The sequence below is a fragment of the Betta splendens genome, chromosome 3 (genome assembly GCF_900634795.4).
Source record: "Betta splendens chromosome 3, fBetSpl5.4, whole genome shotgun sequence".
NCBI classification, from domain to species: domain Eukaryota; kingdom Metazoa; phylum Chordata; class Actinopteri; order Anabantiformes; family Osphronemidae; genus Betta; species Betta splendens.
Window position 1 is genome coordinate 7,776,291 of NC_040883.2, and position 20,390 is coordinate 7,796,680.

Below are 20,390 nucleotides of genomic sequence, written 5' to 3' on the forward strand. Positions count from 1 at the left end.
TCGTGGTAGAGGAGCCCAACAGACGCGAAGGAACGACTGAGTTGCAGTCGCGCGGGGACAATGGCCGCGCGGGAGAGCTGCTTGTGGTTGCTCGGGAGACGGACCCTCCTCGCGCTCTGGCTGTGCGCGCTTGTGGCGCGTGGAGCTGAGGATGACGGCACCTTTAGCGCAGAGGTAAAAAAATAAATAAATCACAACACAGCACAGTTCTTACTGCATAAATGGACTATATATGTTTTACAATGAAACAAGAAGCAGTAGTGGTTAAGCATGTACTTTATAATATTGCTGTTATCAACATTATCTTTTAAAAATGACTTTTGAAAACAGATTTTTCTACACAAAAAGCAGGAACTGACCACTCTGATCACTGAATCACAAACTTCATGGGCTGATTTGCAAAAAAGTCACTAAAATCCTCCAAAGTCTATTATAAACGAACTATTCTATACAGATGAGCCTCAGTATATCTGTTTTATTGTTCCAGATGTTACCAAGCCATTCAGAAATATGGTAGCGCAATTCACTGCACAGTATTTAGCTCATACACATACATGTATAATAACACCCTTTATTTCCCATGTGTCTCATTCGACAATGCAAAATATGTCTTTATGCTTGTACATGACAATGTAGTAAGAATAACAGGAAATCGCATCACAAGGTTTTCTTAATTTATCGCAATTACTCAGCTCATAACTTCATCCAATTATTCCTGTCAGGCATTTATCACTCTCTCTCATTTTACAAGCATCAAGTCTAAAGCATGCGTTCTTCTTCCACCAGTCCAGCAACAATCACACATATGCTTTTAAGAGATTACAATATGAGATAAGCGCATTATACCTTTAAGAAGGTGGTGCGCGGTGCGGCTCCGGTGTCTGTTTTTGTGAGTCAGAGAGAGAAAGTCAGCGACACCTCCGTTCATTAGAGACAGGCTTGCATTACCAAACAAGACCAGGTTCTAGCTGCGAATCAGGTTACAACACAGTTTGATGGGGTATTAACATAGTTGTGGTTTGTGTAAACAGGTGTGCGGGTTAATGCCTCTTACTGAGACAATAAAGGGATGGAGGAATTCCTAATCATTTGTTGTTTTTAAGTGAAAGCATACTTCAAACAGGCATACCTTATATAAAAGTATAGTTTTTTATGTCTCTTGGATAAATGTGCGTGTATCAATTAGATGTAAAACTTCAAGTAACCAACTATTCTCCAAGAAGTGGCTGATGACCCTGCTGTCAACAAGTAAGCATACACATAGTAACATGCTGCTTGGATGTTGATGACAAAGAATTACCCCATTGATAATTTACTTAATAAAATATTTGTTAAGTGATAATTGGAAGGATGTGGAACTATTGTTTCACTGCATCTTACTGTTTTATGACATGGAGTTGCATGTGTTTGCTGACAGTCACACCTTATTGACGTAGAATGAAGTAAAGTTTGCGCCCACTGTGGGATGAACAATGTGGCAGCTGACCCCATTTTAGCCACAGTATGTTATGCTATTTGAGGCTCATACTAATGCCAAACTTCAGCAGAGGTTCTGGATATTAATACAGCCTTGGAGCTGAGTATTAGACAGCTCAGAGGCCGAGCTCTCAACATCAGAACGAAAGTGCTGAACTTAATTACCAGCAGCACTGAAATCACTGAAATCTGTGACTGTACTTGTTTAAATGTATCCTGTATCTGTAAATGTAGACTTTGTTACCGTAGATTATGTTGCAACTACATTATACACCCACTCTACAATGAAATCACATATTGAAAGCAGCCACTTGAGATCAGCTTGGTCCCTGCTGCAGAGAGTTGGTCTGAGGACTCAACTCCTGCTTTGTCTGGACAAAAGCGAAACAGTGAAAGGGGAAATAAGAAAGAACATGTCACCAGGAGAAACCAGTGATTTGTTGTCGCGATTTTAATGGAAATGAGAAAAAAAGGGCGAGATGGAGAGAAAACGTTGACGGGGATTGTAGCAGCCAGTCTCAGCGGCGCAGCATGTGATGGCTGAATGTGACAGCTGTTCTCTAGCCGACACACACACACACACACACACACACACACACACACACACACACACACACACACACACACACACACACACACACCACACACACACACTTTCACCGTGCACAGGCATGCTGGGCTTTGGGACCCGAAGGCATCTTAACTAATACAATGGGTCCTGTTGTCTGCAAAAGAAAGCTGTGAGAAAACACTTAGGACAGAGAATAGGAGAGGATAAACATACACGTACTGTATATTGTAGAAAGGCGGACATGATGAGTCCTGTAGCACTAATGTACTACGGCATTTTGCACCTAAGCTGAGTAGCAGAGTGGTGAGACAGCACATAACTGGACAACTTCCTCAGTCTGTATCCTCTTTGTATCCGTGTCATCTGCAACATGTTGTCGCTCCACATTCACATTCCAGCCACTCCCCACCGGCTGCCACCGCGTCCGCAACGATGGCTGCGGCGATGGGCCGAGGCGGGTAGAGGGCAGGAGAGGTATCCCAGAGTGTGCGTGACTTGTCTGAAGCAAGTGCGCTCCATAAAACCTTCGACCTGAAGAAATCAGATCCTGCTCCTCTCATCTGTCTCCGTTTACGTATTCATCCTTTTGACGGCACATTTGGGGGGTACGACGTGGCAGCGGGCCAAGTGTCAGAACAAAAGCTGTGTTAGTAACTTGGCTGACTTTGTGGTGGACACACACACACACACACACACACACACACACACACTCTTGGCAGGTTTTATGTCTCCTTGTATATTGCTTGGTCTGGTTTTGGCAGGTAGGCTGAAGGACTCTTTGAAAGACCATTTAATAGAGGAGGCCCAGCGTGCACACGCACAGACACTGCCCCGTTTCTCCCGTTGTCTGAGTGGTTTTGTATGCAGCCCAGCTGATGAGGCGAGGTGGGCGGCCAGACTGAATCACTTCACTGTGGTGGTGACGGAGGTGAGGGCAGGCGGGGACTCACGCGCCGTCATACATCTTGCTAAAAGTATTGGCGCGCTGCCCTTGTACCTGACTGTAGCCTGCTGTAAATATTTGCTCAACGGAGACAGAGTCAACAGACACAAAGGCATTTCCTGTCACGTAAGACAACACTGTAGAAAAGCCCATCATGACCAAATGTCAGAAGAGCTTTCACGCGACAAGGTCTTGTTTCTTTTTTTCCCTAAACTGCGTTTTTCATAAGGGATTTTTTGCCTGTTGTGGTTGAATGACCGTTGACTGGCTGCATCACTGCATTGCTAAGTGCTTTGTTCTCATCCTCAGACAGTATGAAATATGTACAGCACCAGCAGACACGAAACAGCAATCAATACTAATAGGTTCTTGAAAGATTTTGCCCTTTGTGGACATGTTTTGCCATTCAGGAAATTCATTTATTTTTCTTAACTCACATGAAGTCATTAGCATTGAGCTTTAAAAGGTTTGTCAATTGGATTCAAGCGCGACATCTTTGATTGTCAAGCTTCAGTTTTCTCTATATGAAACTGTTTTTTGTAGATTTCACCTGAGAGGCGCTTGGTGGAGGCGAAAGCGCTTTGTGAACTCCACCACCTGTTTCCCTCACCTTGAACCGTGGTTGTGTATGTGTGTGTGAGATAGGGAGAGAGGGTTTTCAGATAGCGCTTTCAGGAAGTGCATATTTGTTTTTCAGAGGTAGTGTACTTTTTACTCAATGGTGTGTTTGAAGCTTCCCTATCTGAAGGACGAGGCGGGTCAAGTCCAGCTCAGCCTCCACCATGCTCCTTCCTGCTCCCACACACACACACACACACACACACACACACACACACACACACACACACACACACACACACACACACACACACACACACACACACACACATTCAATGCGTGTGTGTGTCACAAAATGGAGAAAAGACAACACAACAGGTGTTTCTGTTTACATCTGGAAGGATCTTTTTTTCTATAGTTTTACTGTAATGAATGTATAAAACCTTCAAGGCTAAAAGAAGCACCGGCTGTGCATTAAATAGGTGTCAGCGGTAATCTACTACCTTTAATTGATTGGAAAGAATGAGATGCTGTCGGGATGTGTCAGGCTCAGCTCAGGCTGTGACATTGACTGATCGGGCAGGATTTGTTAACGTCACGATGATTAATCACAGCAGCACTGCAAAGACTGATGGGAAGAAGGTTACAGGATGTAGCTAGGTACAGATAGAAAGGGTTTTGTTTCCTATCACCAGCGAGTCTCTTTGTGTTGACCAGATCAGTTCTCCTGCCCTTTTAACCTTTGAAGTACATCCAGTCATATTTAGTTTCACCATAGATGGTGCAGGATATCTTGGAAGCGTAAATCAAGGAACATCTGGGACACCCTTTGCAATTTGTTTTTATTGGACTGTGGGGACATTTTCTCTACACACATACACACATAAAAGCTTTGTCCTGTCTTTGTGGGCCTGTCTTAGCTCCACTAATGTGTAAGGGAGAGAGAAGAAAAGAAAGAAGTGTGTTTGCTTTTCTGACTAAAAAAGGAGTGGGTATGTACATACAGAGCTTTATCAAGTAGTATTTTGCATTGTGAAAGATGGGCGTACACTCACACACACACACACACACACACACACACACACACACACACACACACACACACACACACACACACACATACACACACACACACACACACACACACACACACACACACACACACACACACACTCTCTTTTATGTCCCCTGTACCTTAGGGAGTGTGGCTGGGCACCTAGTAGCTCAGACTACCCAGCATGCACCCTTCTGCATGTGTGTGCAGTATTGAATTTCTACTTAACAGGTGGGGTAGACTTTGCGTCATCTGTGATTGGGTCAAGTATCATGTTTTCTCCCTCTCGTCTGTCATTAGCCCCGACCCCCAGTCCAGTTCTTCCAGTTACATACTCACTCAGTGCAGTTGGACACGGCCTCACAGGGCTTTCAGTCAGACTGAGCTCCTCCCAACTTCCATTTTATGTGCATCACACATGCTGGTACATAATACAGCTGAGAGGGCAATTTCTGCTAAATTTAAAAAATAAAAAATAGACATGTTAAGAATTTCCTCATGCCATATTTAACTGAACCAAATCTTAATTTTAAAAATATAACTTTTATATCCGTAAATCCTTTTGTTGTCAATGTCATTGGGAGCTTTGGTTTAGGTGAATCTGTGTCACGCCAGTTTATTATTTCTTATTTCCTTTATGTTGTGCTGAGCTCAGTTTCTGCTCTGATTTCCCTCATATGCGCCTGCAGTCATGGCTCAGAAGGTACGGTTACCTGCCTCAGGCGAGCAGACAGATGTCGACAATGCGATCGGCACAGATCTTGTCCAATGCCATCGGCGACATGCAACGTTTCTACGGCCTGGAGGTCACTGGACACATGGACCCTGAAACCATCAGGTCAGCAGGGCTTAACTGGGCTGTTTTTGTATATACAGTAACGCCTTACATTGGCTCTCTGGGTTCAGTTTTGTTGTTACATTTTGCTCAAGCACCTACATAAAAAAACAAGCATTTTTTTATTATTATTATTTGTCTTGGAAAATTGGAAATATGGGAAATCCTCAGCAGTTTCCACACAGGAGCTGTTCAGTAGCCTGGCTGCACTACGCAGCGCACAGGTGCACTTAAATTTAAATAACACAACATACAGACATCAGGAGCAGAGAGTTTTACCATCATCCTCCCCGCTTCGTCTTTTCCTCATGGGTCCTTCTGCCTTTTACAGTTTACTTGTCTGTTCTTGACTTTTTTCCATCTCCTTCAGCGCCATGAGGAGACCCCGCTGTGGTGTGCCTGACAAGTTTGGAGGGCAGATCAAAACCAACGTGCGGCGGAAACGCTATGCACTCACTGGACATAAATGGAACAAGAACCACCTCACTTACAGGTAAAAGACAAAGACATGACATTTACCTGCCACAAATGTACACTGGGTACTGTAAATACAAACAGCCTTACTGATTTCAGGTTTGGTTACCCTATTAGCCATGCATTTCTCTTCACTTAGTTTTTTTATGATTAAACAAATTGATGGGTGTGAAACTGATAGGGGACACTGGATTTACTTTCCCTGTCCCCTCTTTGTTCCCATAGCATCCAGAATTACACTCCTAAGATCGGAGAGTATAACTCGTATGAGGCCATCCGACGGGCCTTTAAAGTCTGGGAGGGCGTCACCCCATTGACCTTTGAGGAAATCCCCTACCAGGAGATCAAATATGGACGCCGCAAGGAGCCCGACATCATGATCTTCTTTGCTTCGGGCTTTCATGGAGATAGTTCTCCTTTTGACGGGGAGGGGGGCTTTCTAGCGCATGCCTACTTCCCTGGACCCGGGATGGGAGGAGACACACACTTTGACTCGGATGAACCATGGACCATAGGAAACCACAATGTGCAAGGTAAATGACTACTGCCAGATCCGCAGTCATCTTGCTCTGTGACAACGTCCAAATTCTACAAATTAGTGAAGACAGTAACAGATTTTCCAAGCACATGACGATATTTCCACACAGTCTGGTGGATGGTGAGTGTGTGAGATGCCCTTATTTATTTGTGTGCAGCCAGACGTTATCGCCTTCATTTTTGTAGGTGGCTGTAGTTTGCAGTTCAGCATGTCATGTTGTGTAGGTTGTAAATGACTACAGTATGTAATGGATTGCAAATGCAGCTGCCCCCGTCACTTTCTACCGTACATGGCGACAGTTGGCATAGTTCAGCTAGCGACGTCATCTCTAATCCGTCAGTTGGTGCTACTCCATTTACAACTATAAAAGCTCAGAATAGAAACTTGGTGACATCATGAAATCTGTTTCCCGGTTGAACCTTGACAGTACTCAGATTTAACCCCCACAATCGCTGACATCAGTGACATCCAACCCACACATCGGCTATTGAATCTTCAGTCTAGTCTTTTCATGAGATGAGCACTAAACTGAATAAAAACTGCAACATAAATTTGTAGCACTGAACTAATTATATGAGGAACTGATAATCTCTAAATCCTTTTTCAGAAGTTTCCACTACCTTGTCTTGCTGTGCACCCATTAACCCTAATGACCAGAAAAGGTTCTTTTGCAACAATGGGCTTCCTGCTCTGTTATCTACATAACACGCAGCAGACTCAGAAAGCTGAGCTTTGTGTGTGCACTTAGGGCTGTGTGTGTATGTGTGTGTCTGTATCTGTGTAATCAGCTATGTGGGATGTGTTGCAGGACAGATCACAGGGACGGTGGAATGCCACAGTAAGTGGGAGTGTGTTCCACTCAGTAGACTGGTCCTTTTGTTGCTTTGCTTTACCTTTTTGGCTTAAAAGCGACTAAATTACAGTCGGGACTGATTTAAACTGGAGACACATGTTTAACTATCGCAGCTATTCATGGGTTGAACTGTTCTCTACCAATTACATTATTCCTAAAATCCCTTTGAGGGATTGTGTCATTCCAATTAGATGAAAATCCCCAGACTGAGTGTTGGACTGACAGTTAAGAGTGTGTTTTTTTTTCTTTATGAACTGAAATCAAGGCTAAAGTGGCCTCTTAAGCCAATCAAAGACATAATTCAAAATATATTGTCTTGACTTTGTTTGTTTGCTTTGGTTTTGCAAAAATAAGTACGGTATTTGTGAAGCCAGTTCTGACTTTAGTTAATGGATTTATTGTTACATATAAATAAATTAAATTGATGGCAAATCAATCATATCTTCAGCTGTCGGGGAATAATTAAGCAATTATATTAAATATCTTAATATGACTTGTGATGCATGATGTGATTAATCAACAACAAAACATAAACAATATCTACAGAGTGTCCAAAGACTTTGCACACATGCTTCCTAAACATACTGCAGGAAACGCTCCAGACTAGTTGGGGTAAAGGGTCCCACGTCTTTGTGGTGAAGTGAGACACAGGCAGAGGCAGTGTATTGTGGTTGTCAGGCTTTATAGTGGGGGTTTTGGCAGTGGAAGTTCCCTTAGTCGGTGCTGAACAAAGTGTGAGACACGATGAACAACTCAACAAATCTTCACAGGGCTGAAATATGACTTGAATGACAATGCGTGCGCAGGGTATTCAGAATTAGGCGGCTTTGCTGAACGTCAAACTTTACTGTGTTTGAAGTTTACCCCGTCTTTTTTCAGTCAGGCTGAATAGTTGTCACGGTTACCTAACAGAGACCTCTTTATCTGCTCGCTGTCCCAGCGCTGTCTCTCTTTCTCTTTTAATTCATCCTCAGCTATCTGTAGCGCTCCTTCTTGGCCTCTGTTCGCTCTCCGAGTCTTCAGCTGAAACCTAGCATGGCACGAGGACATTCATGTGACTCGGAAATTAGACATGGTTCGGGAGGATAACTGTGTGTGTTCTTTTGTCTGCTTTGGGTGAGAGTGTGCGTTGAGGAAATGGGTAGATGCACAAGGACAGGCATCCAGAGCGTTCCCTCTTCTGTTGAATGCGCTGCAGTGACATCATTAGTCCCAATTCTCTAAAAGCATGTTGTCGTTGGCACAGATCTGACCATCTAGCATCAGCTGGGGCCCTTGGGTCTGACAAAATGGCTCTCAAGTTCAGGGTTCACAGCGAGCAGGGTCTGGGCAACAAAGAGGCATTGATGGAAGGGGAAATGCCCCACTGTGTACTGGCCTCACTTTAGACACAAGCATATAGGATGGTGTTGGTCAATGCTAAACCTGGTTTCCTTTGGTTTGGAAAGGAAGTTGATGGAGGGGTCAGTGTGTCAAAGTCGTGCTGTGGCCTTGCCGATGTGTCATTTTTGCAGCGGCAGCGGACAACGGAATCTCTTTGACTAGTTAGAAGTGTGGAAAGATTCATATCAGCATACATTAGCGTGCCTTTTTCCATTCAAATCTGTGGAGGTTTTATTCATATCACATTTCTGAGAGAACAATAAACAGAGACTCTGCTATGTTAACCGGGGACTATTCTATTTTCCTTTAGTCATATACATTCTTTTTATAACTCACATAAATGAATCTACGGGGACGTGTGTATTTCTCCTCCTGTACAAATTACCAAGTAATAAAACTGTATGTACGATGCCTCCCACCTCCCATGCTGCTTAGCACGATAAGAGGTTTAAATGAAGGATGAATGGACAATGTCTCTCCTGTGTCCCCTTATCTTGACTTGTCTATTTGCTCCGTCCCATCCATTCAGGTAATGACCTCTTCCTGGTGGCAATCCATGAGCTTGGTCACGCCCTGGGCTTGGAGCACTCCAACAACCCGCTGGCCATCATGGCTCCATTTTACCAGTGGATGGAGACTGAGAACTTCCAACTACCTGAGGACGACCGGCGGGGCATACAGCAGATATATGGTAGGGAGGTTGTGTATGTAGGGTTATATACTTATTTCTAATTTGTTGTAATGTTTCTCTTACCACACAATGTTTCCTTCTGCAGGTCAGCCAGACAGCGGCCCCACCCAGGCCCTGCCTACGGTCACACCCCGTCGTCCAGAGCCCAGGCCCCCTCAAACACCTCCTCGTCACCCTGACCGCCCCAGGACCACTGAAAGGCCAGACCACTATGGACCAAATATCTGTGAAGGAAACTTTGATACTGTTGCCATGCTGCGAGGAGAGATGTTTGTTTTTAAGGTACTGTGAATGAGGGCCTTTGTTATGCCTGGTTTGGTACAGCTAATAAGCCTAGAACATTAGAAGTTGCATGTTCATCTGTACAGTGGTGTGTTCAGTGCCCTTACTTGGCCTCCAGCAGTGAGGCTGTTCTGCTACCTATATGTGCCAGTAATTATTAATTTCTGGGGAATCAGTATAAGACAAATAGCGTCTGCAGGGCCAACAAGAGGTCTGTTTTTAATCAGGTCCTTGTGGATTGTAAACCAACAGGGCTGATGTTTTTTATGAGATGGAACACTGTTAAACGCGCAGGGTGTGGTCAGGTGTTGGCTTTAAAAAGCCTCTGGACCCACACAAACATTAAAAGGGACTGAAGCAGCACTTGGATTTGATTTTCATCTTCTAGAGATATAACTTACAAGAGAAAGCACTCATTTCCCTCCTTGGTTGATGTTGCAGACCCGTGGGTTTTACCAATCATAGTGCAGTCACTGTCATTTAAATGAGTAATGTACGTAAGCACGTAAAATACAAGTCTGGCCTGTGTGTTTACTTCTCACAGGCTGCACAAAATGTAGCTTTACAATGATAAGTAATAATGTGTTTCACTGGGAGGGATTAGAGGAGGTGTCCACTGATGATGATCTGGAAAGGTTTGCACGTACAGCTGCAACCTCACGCCCAGAAACGCTGCCGTGGTATCTGCAATCTTGATATTTCTGTATATCTTGATATACAGTAGGCAGTAAAACATCTGAACATACCCCGCGTTATCTTGAACAGGATCCCAGAAACCCGCTGGCACGCACATACAGCACTGAAGGTGATATTTAAGTCGGACGTGTGTTTCTGTGAAGCTGCGTATGAGAACTGTTGGTGTCGACGCCAGCCAGCTTCACTTTTCTCTTTAGTTTAATCTGAAGAGCCAGGAATGTTTATGTTCCTGGATTACAGCCCAACAGAAACATTATCCAGAAGTGTATCTAGTTGGAGAATGGGCCTTTTTGAAACATTTCAGAGAACCTGATCAGCATGAAAGCAGAACAATAACAACGCTGGTCTGTAACAGAGACAGGTCGACATCTCACTCCACATTCACTCCAAACATTCATGTCAGAAGAAGGAATTGTAATGTGTGGCCGGCGTCAGGCTGGAAATGCTGCTATTGTCAACCTCTTTCATTTGTTGTTGGTCTTTAGGTGACAAGAGTGTCAAAAACAGGAAGGACCCTGTTGTTATTTTCTGTTTTATTCTAATTCATAACTTTATACTTTGAATTTTATAGGCCTGATGCCAAATCTGGTAGTTCTGCCTTAGCTCTTATATAAATTGTAGGTAGCGATGTCAGACATTTCTCTTCTCTGTTGTTATTCTGTATAGGGAAAATCCTTTACAGGATGTGCTGTGTGAGTGGGAGTTATCTGCAGCCATCAGGACCACTCTCTCTTCTCTACGGAGTCATGTCCATTAAAAGAAGAAAGGATCTGTCTTTCTACAGGAAGATGCTTCCTTTCCTTTATTCACTTGTAGTATCCCTCCCTAGTGCAGGGCTGGACAGGCAGAGAGCCAGGGGAGGACACTCACTGCTTTCAGTATTGACTAAGACCAGGTCTGCTCTGCTGAGGACTAATATGGTCAATTGAGTTTTAATCTGGTCCATGCAAGGAGCTGTCAGACCACACAAATTCAAGAGCATCCAGTCAGCTCGGTCCGACCTCTGTTTCTCTCAGCTATTGCCAACCCGTCCTCGTTCTGTTCCGTTCCATAGCATGCGCCGCCGCTCTGTCTGCCAGCGTGTCCTGCGCGAAGGACAAAATTAGTCGCGCTTGCCAGAAAGAAGCAGCACCGATCATTGTAGTGTTACATTATCCAGGACGAGCAGGACTACTGACTCACCACTTATGAACGGGTCTGAGGGCCTCTAGAGTAAATCTTCCCGGCGGCACGTGATGAATTTGAATGTTTCCAACACACCCTTGTTTCTCCGCTGGTGCTGCTGATGTGATAATGGAAGCACCCTTGCTGTTCTTTATAAAAGTTTCCTGTAGCAGGCTGTGATTAACAGTGAGAGTGCAATATGAGGATGTGATAAAACCACCAGAGCAGAGACTGACTATTATTAGCCTGCTAATGTTCTGCTATTGTTAGTTTACTGTACGTTCTGGTCTGGTTCTCCTGCAGAGCTCAGCTTGCACTAGACCACGGTGTTATCTGACCTGAGTGGGACAAATAATTAAAACCAGTTTAGACATAAAAGTGTGACTTTTAGCCATTTTTGAATCCTTTCTACTTTATGTATGCTATGCTATCAGTGCTTAAAATGAGTCATATTTTGTGTCCTCAGGGCCGTTGGTTCTGGCGGGTGCGTAGAAACAGGGTTCTTGATAACTACCCAATGCCTATCGGTCATTTCTGGAGAGGTCTGCCTGGAGACATAGATGCTGCCTATGAGCGACACGACGGCAAGTTCGTCTTCTTCAAAGGTAAGGAGCAAATCTGATTTACAATGGCATGACGTCAATCTTTGCTGCTTTCGCAATACCTGTTTGCTTTTGAACATGGTGAAAGAATGAAAAAAAAGACTTTACATTTAAATCAAAACATCTAACTTGTTGATCTACACTTCCTCACAGTTTGTCGTGCTGCCTCTTTATATATACATATATCCATATATCATAAAGCAACTCAACTTCGTTGTCATTGTCAAATTGCATGAGGCAAGGCACCAAGGCAGCACCAGCCTGCGATAAAGAACACCTCTGGTTATCACATCTGTATTTGGCTGAATGGGTCCTTGGACTGGATGAGCACTCAGTCTTTGGCCCGATGGCGTTTCACACGTACAGATAATAGAAGTGCCTGGCCTTTAGGGAGCAGGAGCAAGCTACGAGTTGTAGTTAGCTAAATTAGTGTAGAAGCTGCCTCGTGGCTCGCTGCCCTGCGATGATGTTTGCATGTAACGGTCCTGCTGGGTTTAAGCGATAGTGACAAACTATTTAAGTGTTTATAGTCACTGTCCAGTGTAGCAGCACTATTTACTATTAACACGTGCCAAAACACAAATAAAGCCCGTGTGAGGTTTATATTGTTTTGAAACTGTTGAAAAGTATCCCCCAGAAAGTTTGTCCTTAACGTAATTACAAGTATATTGCTTTGTGGTAATTTCAAACCATCCTGTTTTAATAGTATTAGATGTAATAGTAAAACCAATTCCTGAGCTTTTTTCATTTTCTGCAGATAATGGTTGAGATGTACAGTGTGTACCACCACCTCCTCCCCTAAGCAGCGGTACATAATGTATTCTACATGCAGTATAAATCTCTTTTAGCTCACCTCATTATTTATACTCTGAGTCGCTCGAAGCAGCTTGTCTTTTACAACTGTGAATAAAGTTGTGGAACGGTAAAAGAAGGACTCTGCCTTTAATGCAGCTACCGTCTGCAAGCTTTAGGCTTTGGGGAGGCTGTTGATGATCAGGAGGATGATGTCATCTGCAAGTGTCTCTGTCACACATGGCTTTGGGCCATTAGCAAACGAAGTGAATGTAAGAGGGGGGGGTAAAGAACAGAAGGGGGAGGGAAGCGCAAGAGAAGGGAGATAGAATCAGCAGCACCTTTATGTAAAGCTACCAAAATTCTACCAATTACTCTATTGTGTCTTTCTCACACCAATTGTACAAACATCAATTTGGCACCAATAGTCCAATTCTTGACTGTTCTTGTTTGAATAAAGATAAAGGTGGACAAGTATCCCAACATGCATTTCATAATCAAAGTGATGATGATGGACAACAAAACCCACCACGATCAAAGGCTGCGTTAATCTATGAAGGATAATTTATTCATATATATTCATCCACTTGTTTCACAAAGCTGTTTTGTTTTCCTGAGGTTTCACAGCAGCGTGTGCCAAACAAGCTGAAACCCCTAATATAAACCGCACTGTTCATCCTGTCATCCTGTCCCACTTTGAAAAACAACACAGCAGGAAAGGATCAAATATTTGGGCAACTGCAGAGCTCTGGCATAGTTAGGGAAATTCATGGAATAAGTCATGGGATTTTACATGCATGCTGTGCACCACAGGAACCCGGGGAAGCATTGCGTCAACCTCTTGTTCTCTCCAGATGCTGAGTGTAGGGCTTTCAGTTTAAATGCGGTGCAAGGGGCTGGTGGTGGGGGCGTGGGCGGTTATGTCTATGGATGGATGGATGGATGGATGGATGGATGGATGGATGGATGGATGGATGGATACGCAGTTAGAGGAGAAGGGAGGGAACGTCAAGCCGAAGCCAAGAGGGGGACGTAATTGCGCCAGAAAGTACGGAATCCCCCTCTCTGACACAGTCAGAAACAATAAAACCTTCCCTTCAGCAAGAAATCTGCTTCAGCCTGACATAACACAAGCCGCTCCTAATGGATAATTACAAGCCAAACCCAAACTCAGACGTTGATGTCGTTCTCTGCTTCTCCCGTGTTTTTCATTGCTTGCCAAGAAATCATTATTACATTCGGATAATTTACAAGCGCATATAAATGCTGTGTTGGTTCCTTGGGTTGATCTTATTCTGTTTTTATTCCATAGTCACTTTCAATTATTGAACCTATTGTGTGCCAGCAAATGAATTGTGAGCAGAATGCACATGCAGTACGTCAGTGTTTGCCTGTAACCATATGCTTGTATGATTTTTGTGGGAGTGGGTGTCATAACTCATCCAGCAGTGTGGGTCACACATTTTTCTCTGCTCTCCACTCCTCTCAGGCAACAGATTCTGGCTGTTTAGAGAGGCCAACCTGGAACCAGGCTATCCACTGGAGCTGACTGATTATGGTCAAGATATTCCCTATGACCGAATAGACACGGCCATCTGGTGGGAGCCATCTGGCTACACGTACTTCTTTCAGGGAGACTGGTAATATAATCTATGATCCCTCAGAATCCAGTGAAACCACTTAATTGATTTGCTTGGATATTAATGGTGTATGTGTGTGGAAGGCATGTTTTCCATGATAACTGATGATGAATCCCGACAGACATTTACATGGATTCCAGGGCAATTTTCAAAAATGTTCTTGCTTTACAGTATGTCTACTTAAAGTAAGAAGATATAATGGTGGATGTATTTGAAATCTAATCGCTGTGAATGTTTATATTTTCGATCAACTGGGAGTTGTTTTATTTATGTTCTGTTTGTAGAATGAAATTCCTCAGATAAATGAATAATTAATGATAGAAATTCTCAGCTTTCCCTAAGAGTATAAAGCAAAGACAGCAGCTGTGCGTGTGCAGCTCTTTGTTAGAAACTTGTGCAAACAATATAAACATATATTTGCTCTTCACAGGAACATAAATTGTAGAAGATTTTGCAAGGGTAAAAAACATAATGATAGGTACAGTACAAACATCTCCTCTGCGTCTGCCTGCAGGTACTGGCGCTTCAACGAACAGTCGCGAACCGCCGACAAAGGGTACCCGAAACCGATCAGCATCTGGGGAACGTCCGTGCCCTCCACGCCCAAGGGGGCTTTCCTCAGTGATGATGGAGGTACGCTAACAGACACAGTGGTCTGAGTGTGTGTACTGTACTGGGGAGGAGTGGTGAGGAGTGCCTAGACAGACAGTCACAACCCAGACAAAGAATGTGGGTGTGATGGTGCAATGGCCAGAGGGAAGGGGCTGCTGTGCGTGCTGCATGTAGTGCTTTTACTGTAGCTCTGCTGTTTTTGGTTAGTAAGAGTTACGATGAGAGAGTCAATGGAACCTTTGTTAAAGCCATTCTAACAACAAACAACCCGAAAAAAACCAACATCAAAACATGACTGAGTTATAATTTGTGTGATCATTGTGACCGTTCACATTTTCTGTTGTCTTTGTTTCTCCCAGCTTACACCTTCTTCTACAAGGGTTCCAAATACTGGAAATTCGACAATCACCGCATGAAGAGCGAACCGGGCTACCCCAAGTCCATCCTCCGGGACTTCATGGGCTGCAGCGTGGACCTGGATCCGGACAGGGACGCGGACGCGGGGCGCAAATACCCCGATGTGAACCGCCCGCCGTTCAACCCAGACGCAGGACGAGACGGCGACAAGGGCAAGGACCGGGACAGAATGGACAAAGGCACGGACAGCGACGCGGGCAAAGGCGCCGACAAGGACAAGGACGAAGACTACCGCGAGGGACGCGAGGAAGACACCAACGAGGTGGACGTGGTGCTGAAGGTGGACGACAGCGAGCAGCGGACCATGAACATCTTGATGGTTACCATCCCACTGGTCCTGGTGCTGTGCATCTTGGGACTGATCTACGCCATCATCAACACGCTGCAGAGCAAAGGGGCGCCGCGGCTGCTGGTGCACTGCAAGCGCTCGCTGCAGGACTGGGTCTGAGCCTCGACAAGAGGGGACACTTTGAAAACTTTAAGTCAGACTTTAGACGCCTCCTCTAACTCCTCCCACTGATCCATCTGTCTCAAGTCTCTGCTCAGTGGCTCTTGCATCTCCTAGTACAAGCGGTAGTAGATTCATGCAAACACTGTACTGATACGCAACAACAAACTAGACATGACATCACACACACACACACACACACACACACACACACACACACACACACACACACACACACACACACACACACACACACACACACACACACACACACACACCACTCTAACCTCCTCTAGTCTCCCATGGTGCTCTACAATGCGTTGACTATAGTCTATTTATATGAGAGAAGTTTGCACATATTTTTGTTTGTTTGTTTTCGTTTTGGTTCATTTCGTATGTTCTTTTTGTCGCTCTATTCTCCTATGGCTGCACCGCCCTCGTCCTTCCCCTGATCCCTGATCTCAGTAGGGGCTTTTTGCTCACTGACATCTGCTTGTGCTATTACTTGTGCCACACGCGAAAAAAAAAAAAACAGCTTGAGGAAAGAGAGAGTGATTTGTTGCCAGACCTGTATCTTCAGGTAACTTCTTCATCTCACTCCTCCATGGGTTGGGAGGTGGGTCAGAAACAGGGAAACAGTTCAGGTTAGTACAGAAGCCCTATGTTGTAGCATACAGACAGTGGAAAGTGACTCTTCTATCTCCTTCATTTACTTTGTGCATTTTTCTAGGCCCTATCGACCTTCTGACCCAACTCATCTATGCAACAGAGCATTTTCTCTTATTATGATGTATTGCCCCAGAGCCTGTGTGTGTGGCCATGTCAGGATTTGTGTCACCTTTAGGGAAAATGGCTACATTCTGTAGGTTTTCCTTCTTTATGCTCAGCCAGCTGGACGTTTGAACTACCTTCTCTCATTTCCTTATTTGGAGACCTTTCAATGACTTCAGTAGTTGAAAAGGTAAACAGACTTTAAAGGGGATCTCTTCCTTTAACCCTCGTTAATGTGTCTGATTCCCAGAGAACCTCTTTTATGTCAACAGTAAGACCTTTCCTCTGTGCTCCGGGGGAGACGGGTAATGGTTAATTTAAAGCGTCAGCTCACTGTGAAACTGCACGGGGAGAGGGGGCGCTCATTGCGTCCGCGTGTTCGTGCCATAAAACCGGGGAGAAACAAAGCGAAGCCGCGGCCTTTAGCTTTGGGACAGGATGTGACACCACAAATGCAGCGGTCCGTCGCCGGGCGCAGCTAATGTACCGTGCAGCCTGTAATGGGCTTTTTACTGCTTGGGCTTTTTTAAAAGAACCATTGAAGAAGAGTCATTGATTACCTGTGGAGGCTCCGCCGTAAAGATAGCGTGGCTGGAGGCTGCAGGGTGGGCTCGCGACACGCTGGCTGACGTGAACAGAGACTAATCCTCTTCATTAAAACACAGCAGGTGTGTGCAAATGCTGTTAACCCCCGTGACCCCCAAACTAAACCTTTAACTCCAAGAATCAAACCGCCACCGATGTCTTTTCATCTTCTGAAATCAGATGAAAAAGAGTGTGTGCCCGGAATAATGTCCATCTCCACTAATGTGACGGTTTTACATTCTAGTTTGCAGAGTTTTCTTAGGTCGGGTGCCTTCATTTAAACAGTGCAGCTCCATTTCAGGACATTAAAGGAGTCTAGTCCCAATTGAGAAAGTGAGCTGTCCTCATCCTTTTTTAATGCAAGTACAATGGGCCTGGGAGCCGGCCTGGGTTCGTGCAGACTTGGAAGCGAGTGTGAACTGAGGTGGCATCAAGAAGTGAGCTCCCGCTCCGACCAGAGGGGGCCCAGCTCGGGTTACGCACATGTGCACGCAAGGGGTGAGGAGAGACCTCATTTCCTGCAGCTGAGAGAAGGGGAGGGGGTGGGAGAGTGAGCTGACCCCGACTCCCTTAGCTCGCAAAGTTTATATCTCAGGAACAAGGAGGGGTGGGAAGCGAGGGCGGGGGGTGGGGGGGGGGGGGGGGCTTTGATGGCTCTGTCCCGCTGGCAGCAGCCCATGTGACCTACATTCTCCTGCTACAGTAGCCCCACAGCAGAGAGAGGAAACTTCAGCTTTACAGTAGGCGACCCAGGCTTTTATGGATGTTTGCTTTAAATGCTTGTACACGTTTTAATACCCCTGCACTGATTGCACCCCCCCCCCAACCTACAGAGGTAGCGTGCGTCCTGTTTGGCCTCTGGCTCGTTGAAGACAGGTTAGAAAAGGAAAAGCAGAACAATCAGCAGATCGCCTGAATCTGACGGGCCAGTCAATAGCGGTTGCCAGGAAACCGTGTCCTGTGGCCGTCTCTCACCTCCTCATCGTCATCATCATCTGGCTTGGGGGGGGGGGTGCGGTCACAGCTAATCGCTGTTAAAGCGCCCCCGCCCTTCCCTGCTCGCTCTCCCTCCGCGTCCTGCTCCTCCATCGGTCCCACAGACGCTGTCTGGGCTCTCGTCTGCAGACTCGCTGCTCGGTTCTCCTTCGCCGGGTCTTCGCCACTAGAGAAACCACTTTAGGAGTAGAAAAAAAAAAATGCGTTTGAGCGCATCCGAGTTTGACTTGAAATTGCCGTTTCAGTGATTCGGCGCTTTGAGGGGTTCTTAGGTGACGCACGCCGGGATCGAATTTAGCACAGTGCGCCGTCGCAGGAAACCAAGCAGGAGATGCGTCCTGAGCAGCTGCGAGAGGAGCTGCCAGGTCTGAGTGAGAAATGCGTGTTTGTGTGAGTGCTGCCCTGTCCACAGGCAAGGCCCTGTCTCTGACTGTAAATCTCCTATCTCTCCTTACTCCCACCCCCTTCACATACTCAGCTCAACCCTCTAAACCCGAGGGGATCATAACAACAACAATGGCCTCCTCTCTCTTTCTCGCTCTCTTCCTCTCTCAGCTCTATCTTTATCTCTCTCTCTCTCATTTCTCCTCCCCCTATTCTCTTGCTCTCTAATACGCACACAAGCACGTTATTGTTTTCCTCCCGCCTCACCTTCCCCTCCTTGCCCCCCCCCCCCTTAGGAAACAATTACAGTCCGGCCTCACGTAACAGGGTCCGTTTCCAAATCCGTTGATCGGCGTTCTTTCCCATGACGTACAGCTACATATGATGGTAATATACCTGTCAGGGCTGTGGGGTTTGTTGCACAAAGACGTGGCACATGCAGATATACATGCAGTGATGTTGATTCCTCGCTCCCGTTGAAGCAGAGTTTGAAGTGAGGTTGGGATAGTGCTGAGCTTTCATCTTTCTCAGGATGTGATTGTGTAAACACTGCATGTTAAAGGGCCTGGTTCAGCCCCGCTCTTCAGTCCTTCAGAAGCCCTTTCCTTTTGGTCCTTTATTTAATGGACATTTTGTTTGTTAAAGTCTCCAACAACACCCGTGTTTCCCAGCACATTTGACAGAAGGATAATTGCATCAATCCTGAAAAAGAGGAAGAAAGGAATCAATTCTGGTCAAGTGTGGCTTGTAGCTGCGCCCTGGAGGATTGTGGGTTGTCAGGATGCTTCTCTCGTTTTCCCACAGTGCTCACACAGAGCCCATCCACTCTGAAACCACTCGTGCTCAGTCACCACTCGACCGACTCCCTCCACTCACTGCGAGGGTGGGAAAGAAAGAAATGGACTGTGAGCGTCCGTGTCAGCTCGTTAACCTGGACGAGTTCAGCAGATCTGTTCTGCACCGGAACTGTTGAACAGCATCCTCCAGGAAGCTGTCTCCATCCACTGAGTGCAGCTACAGTGGAGAGTGGACTTATGTTGGGATTCATCAACTGTTGAAAAATGTCAGCTTCCCGTCATTACAACCTGGAGTTAAATGTTTGAAAACAGATGATGTTAAAGTTCGTCTTTGATCATTTGTCTTATTTTGATTTTATTTTGTGCATTTTCTCTCTCCAAACTTGATATTTTGTGTTAACATTCCAATTAATTTGTGTTTGTTTTTTTATTTTTCTTCTGTAGAAAATGTAAGATTTTATACATTTGTTGTGTGTTCACCTCTAGTTGAGTGTGTTAACAAACCATGCTGGACATGTACACATTAAAAAAAAAATTGCTCTGAAATAAAGAGACGTTTGGTTTGACGGTGTATCAGAGTGGCTCGTGTGGTGCAGAAAATATGGAATTACGACGGTAACACACCCTCCGCTCGCTTCCTGGGCCTCGCTTCCTGTCTTACACAGAGAGGAGAGAGAGAGAGAGACGGGTTTGGCCTGTAGCCAGGAAGCCACATGATGCGCGAGGAAGTTAGCAAGCAGATTGTAGAGTTCACAACAGAGTGACCAGGCAACAGCATCGCCCCCCGGGGAGCTCACGTTCACGTTTTCAAGGATTCGTAATCAAACA

The 20,390-nt window shown here is 45.3% G+C and overlaps 1 protein-coding gene across 1 annotated transcript; it reads left to right on the forward strand.

Annotated features, from left to right (window-relative positions):
- The first annotated feature begins 39 nt into the window (after positions 1–39).
- mmp15b (matrix metallopeptidase 15b) lies at positions 40–20,133 on the forward strand. The gene is made up of 10 exons (XM_029144033.3): positions 40–174; positions 5,292–5,440; positions 5,808–5,930; positions 6,137–6,444; positions 9,215–9,376; positions 9,462–9,658; positions 11,985–12,123; positions 14,402–14,552; positions 15,067–15,185; positions 15,524–20,133. The coding sequence occupies exons 1-10, from the start codon at positions 61–63 to the stop codon at positions 16,027–16,029; spliced, it is 1,968 nt and encodes a 655-aa protein (XP_028999866.1). The 5' UTR covers positions 40–60; the 3' UTR covers positions 16,030–20,133.
- The last annotated feature ends 257 nt before the right edge of the window (positions 20,134–20,390 follow it).

Coding starts and splice junctions, on each gene's coding strand:
- mmp15b (XM_029144033.3), top strand. CDS start 61: ATGGCCGCGCGGGAGAGCTGCTTGTGGTTGCTCGGGAGACGGACCCTC. Junction 6,445..9,214: donor AGGAAACCACAATGTGCAAG/GTAAATGACTAC, acceptor CCATCCATTCAG/GTAATGACCTCTTCCTGGTG. Junction 9,377..9,461: donor GGGCATACAGCAGATATATG/GTAGGGAGGTTG, acceptor TTCCTTCTGCAG/GTCAGCCAGACAGCGGCCCC.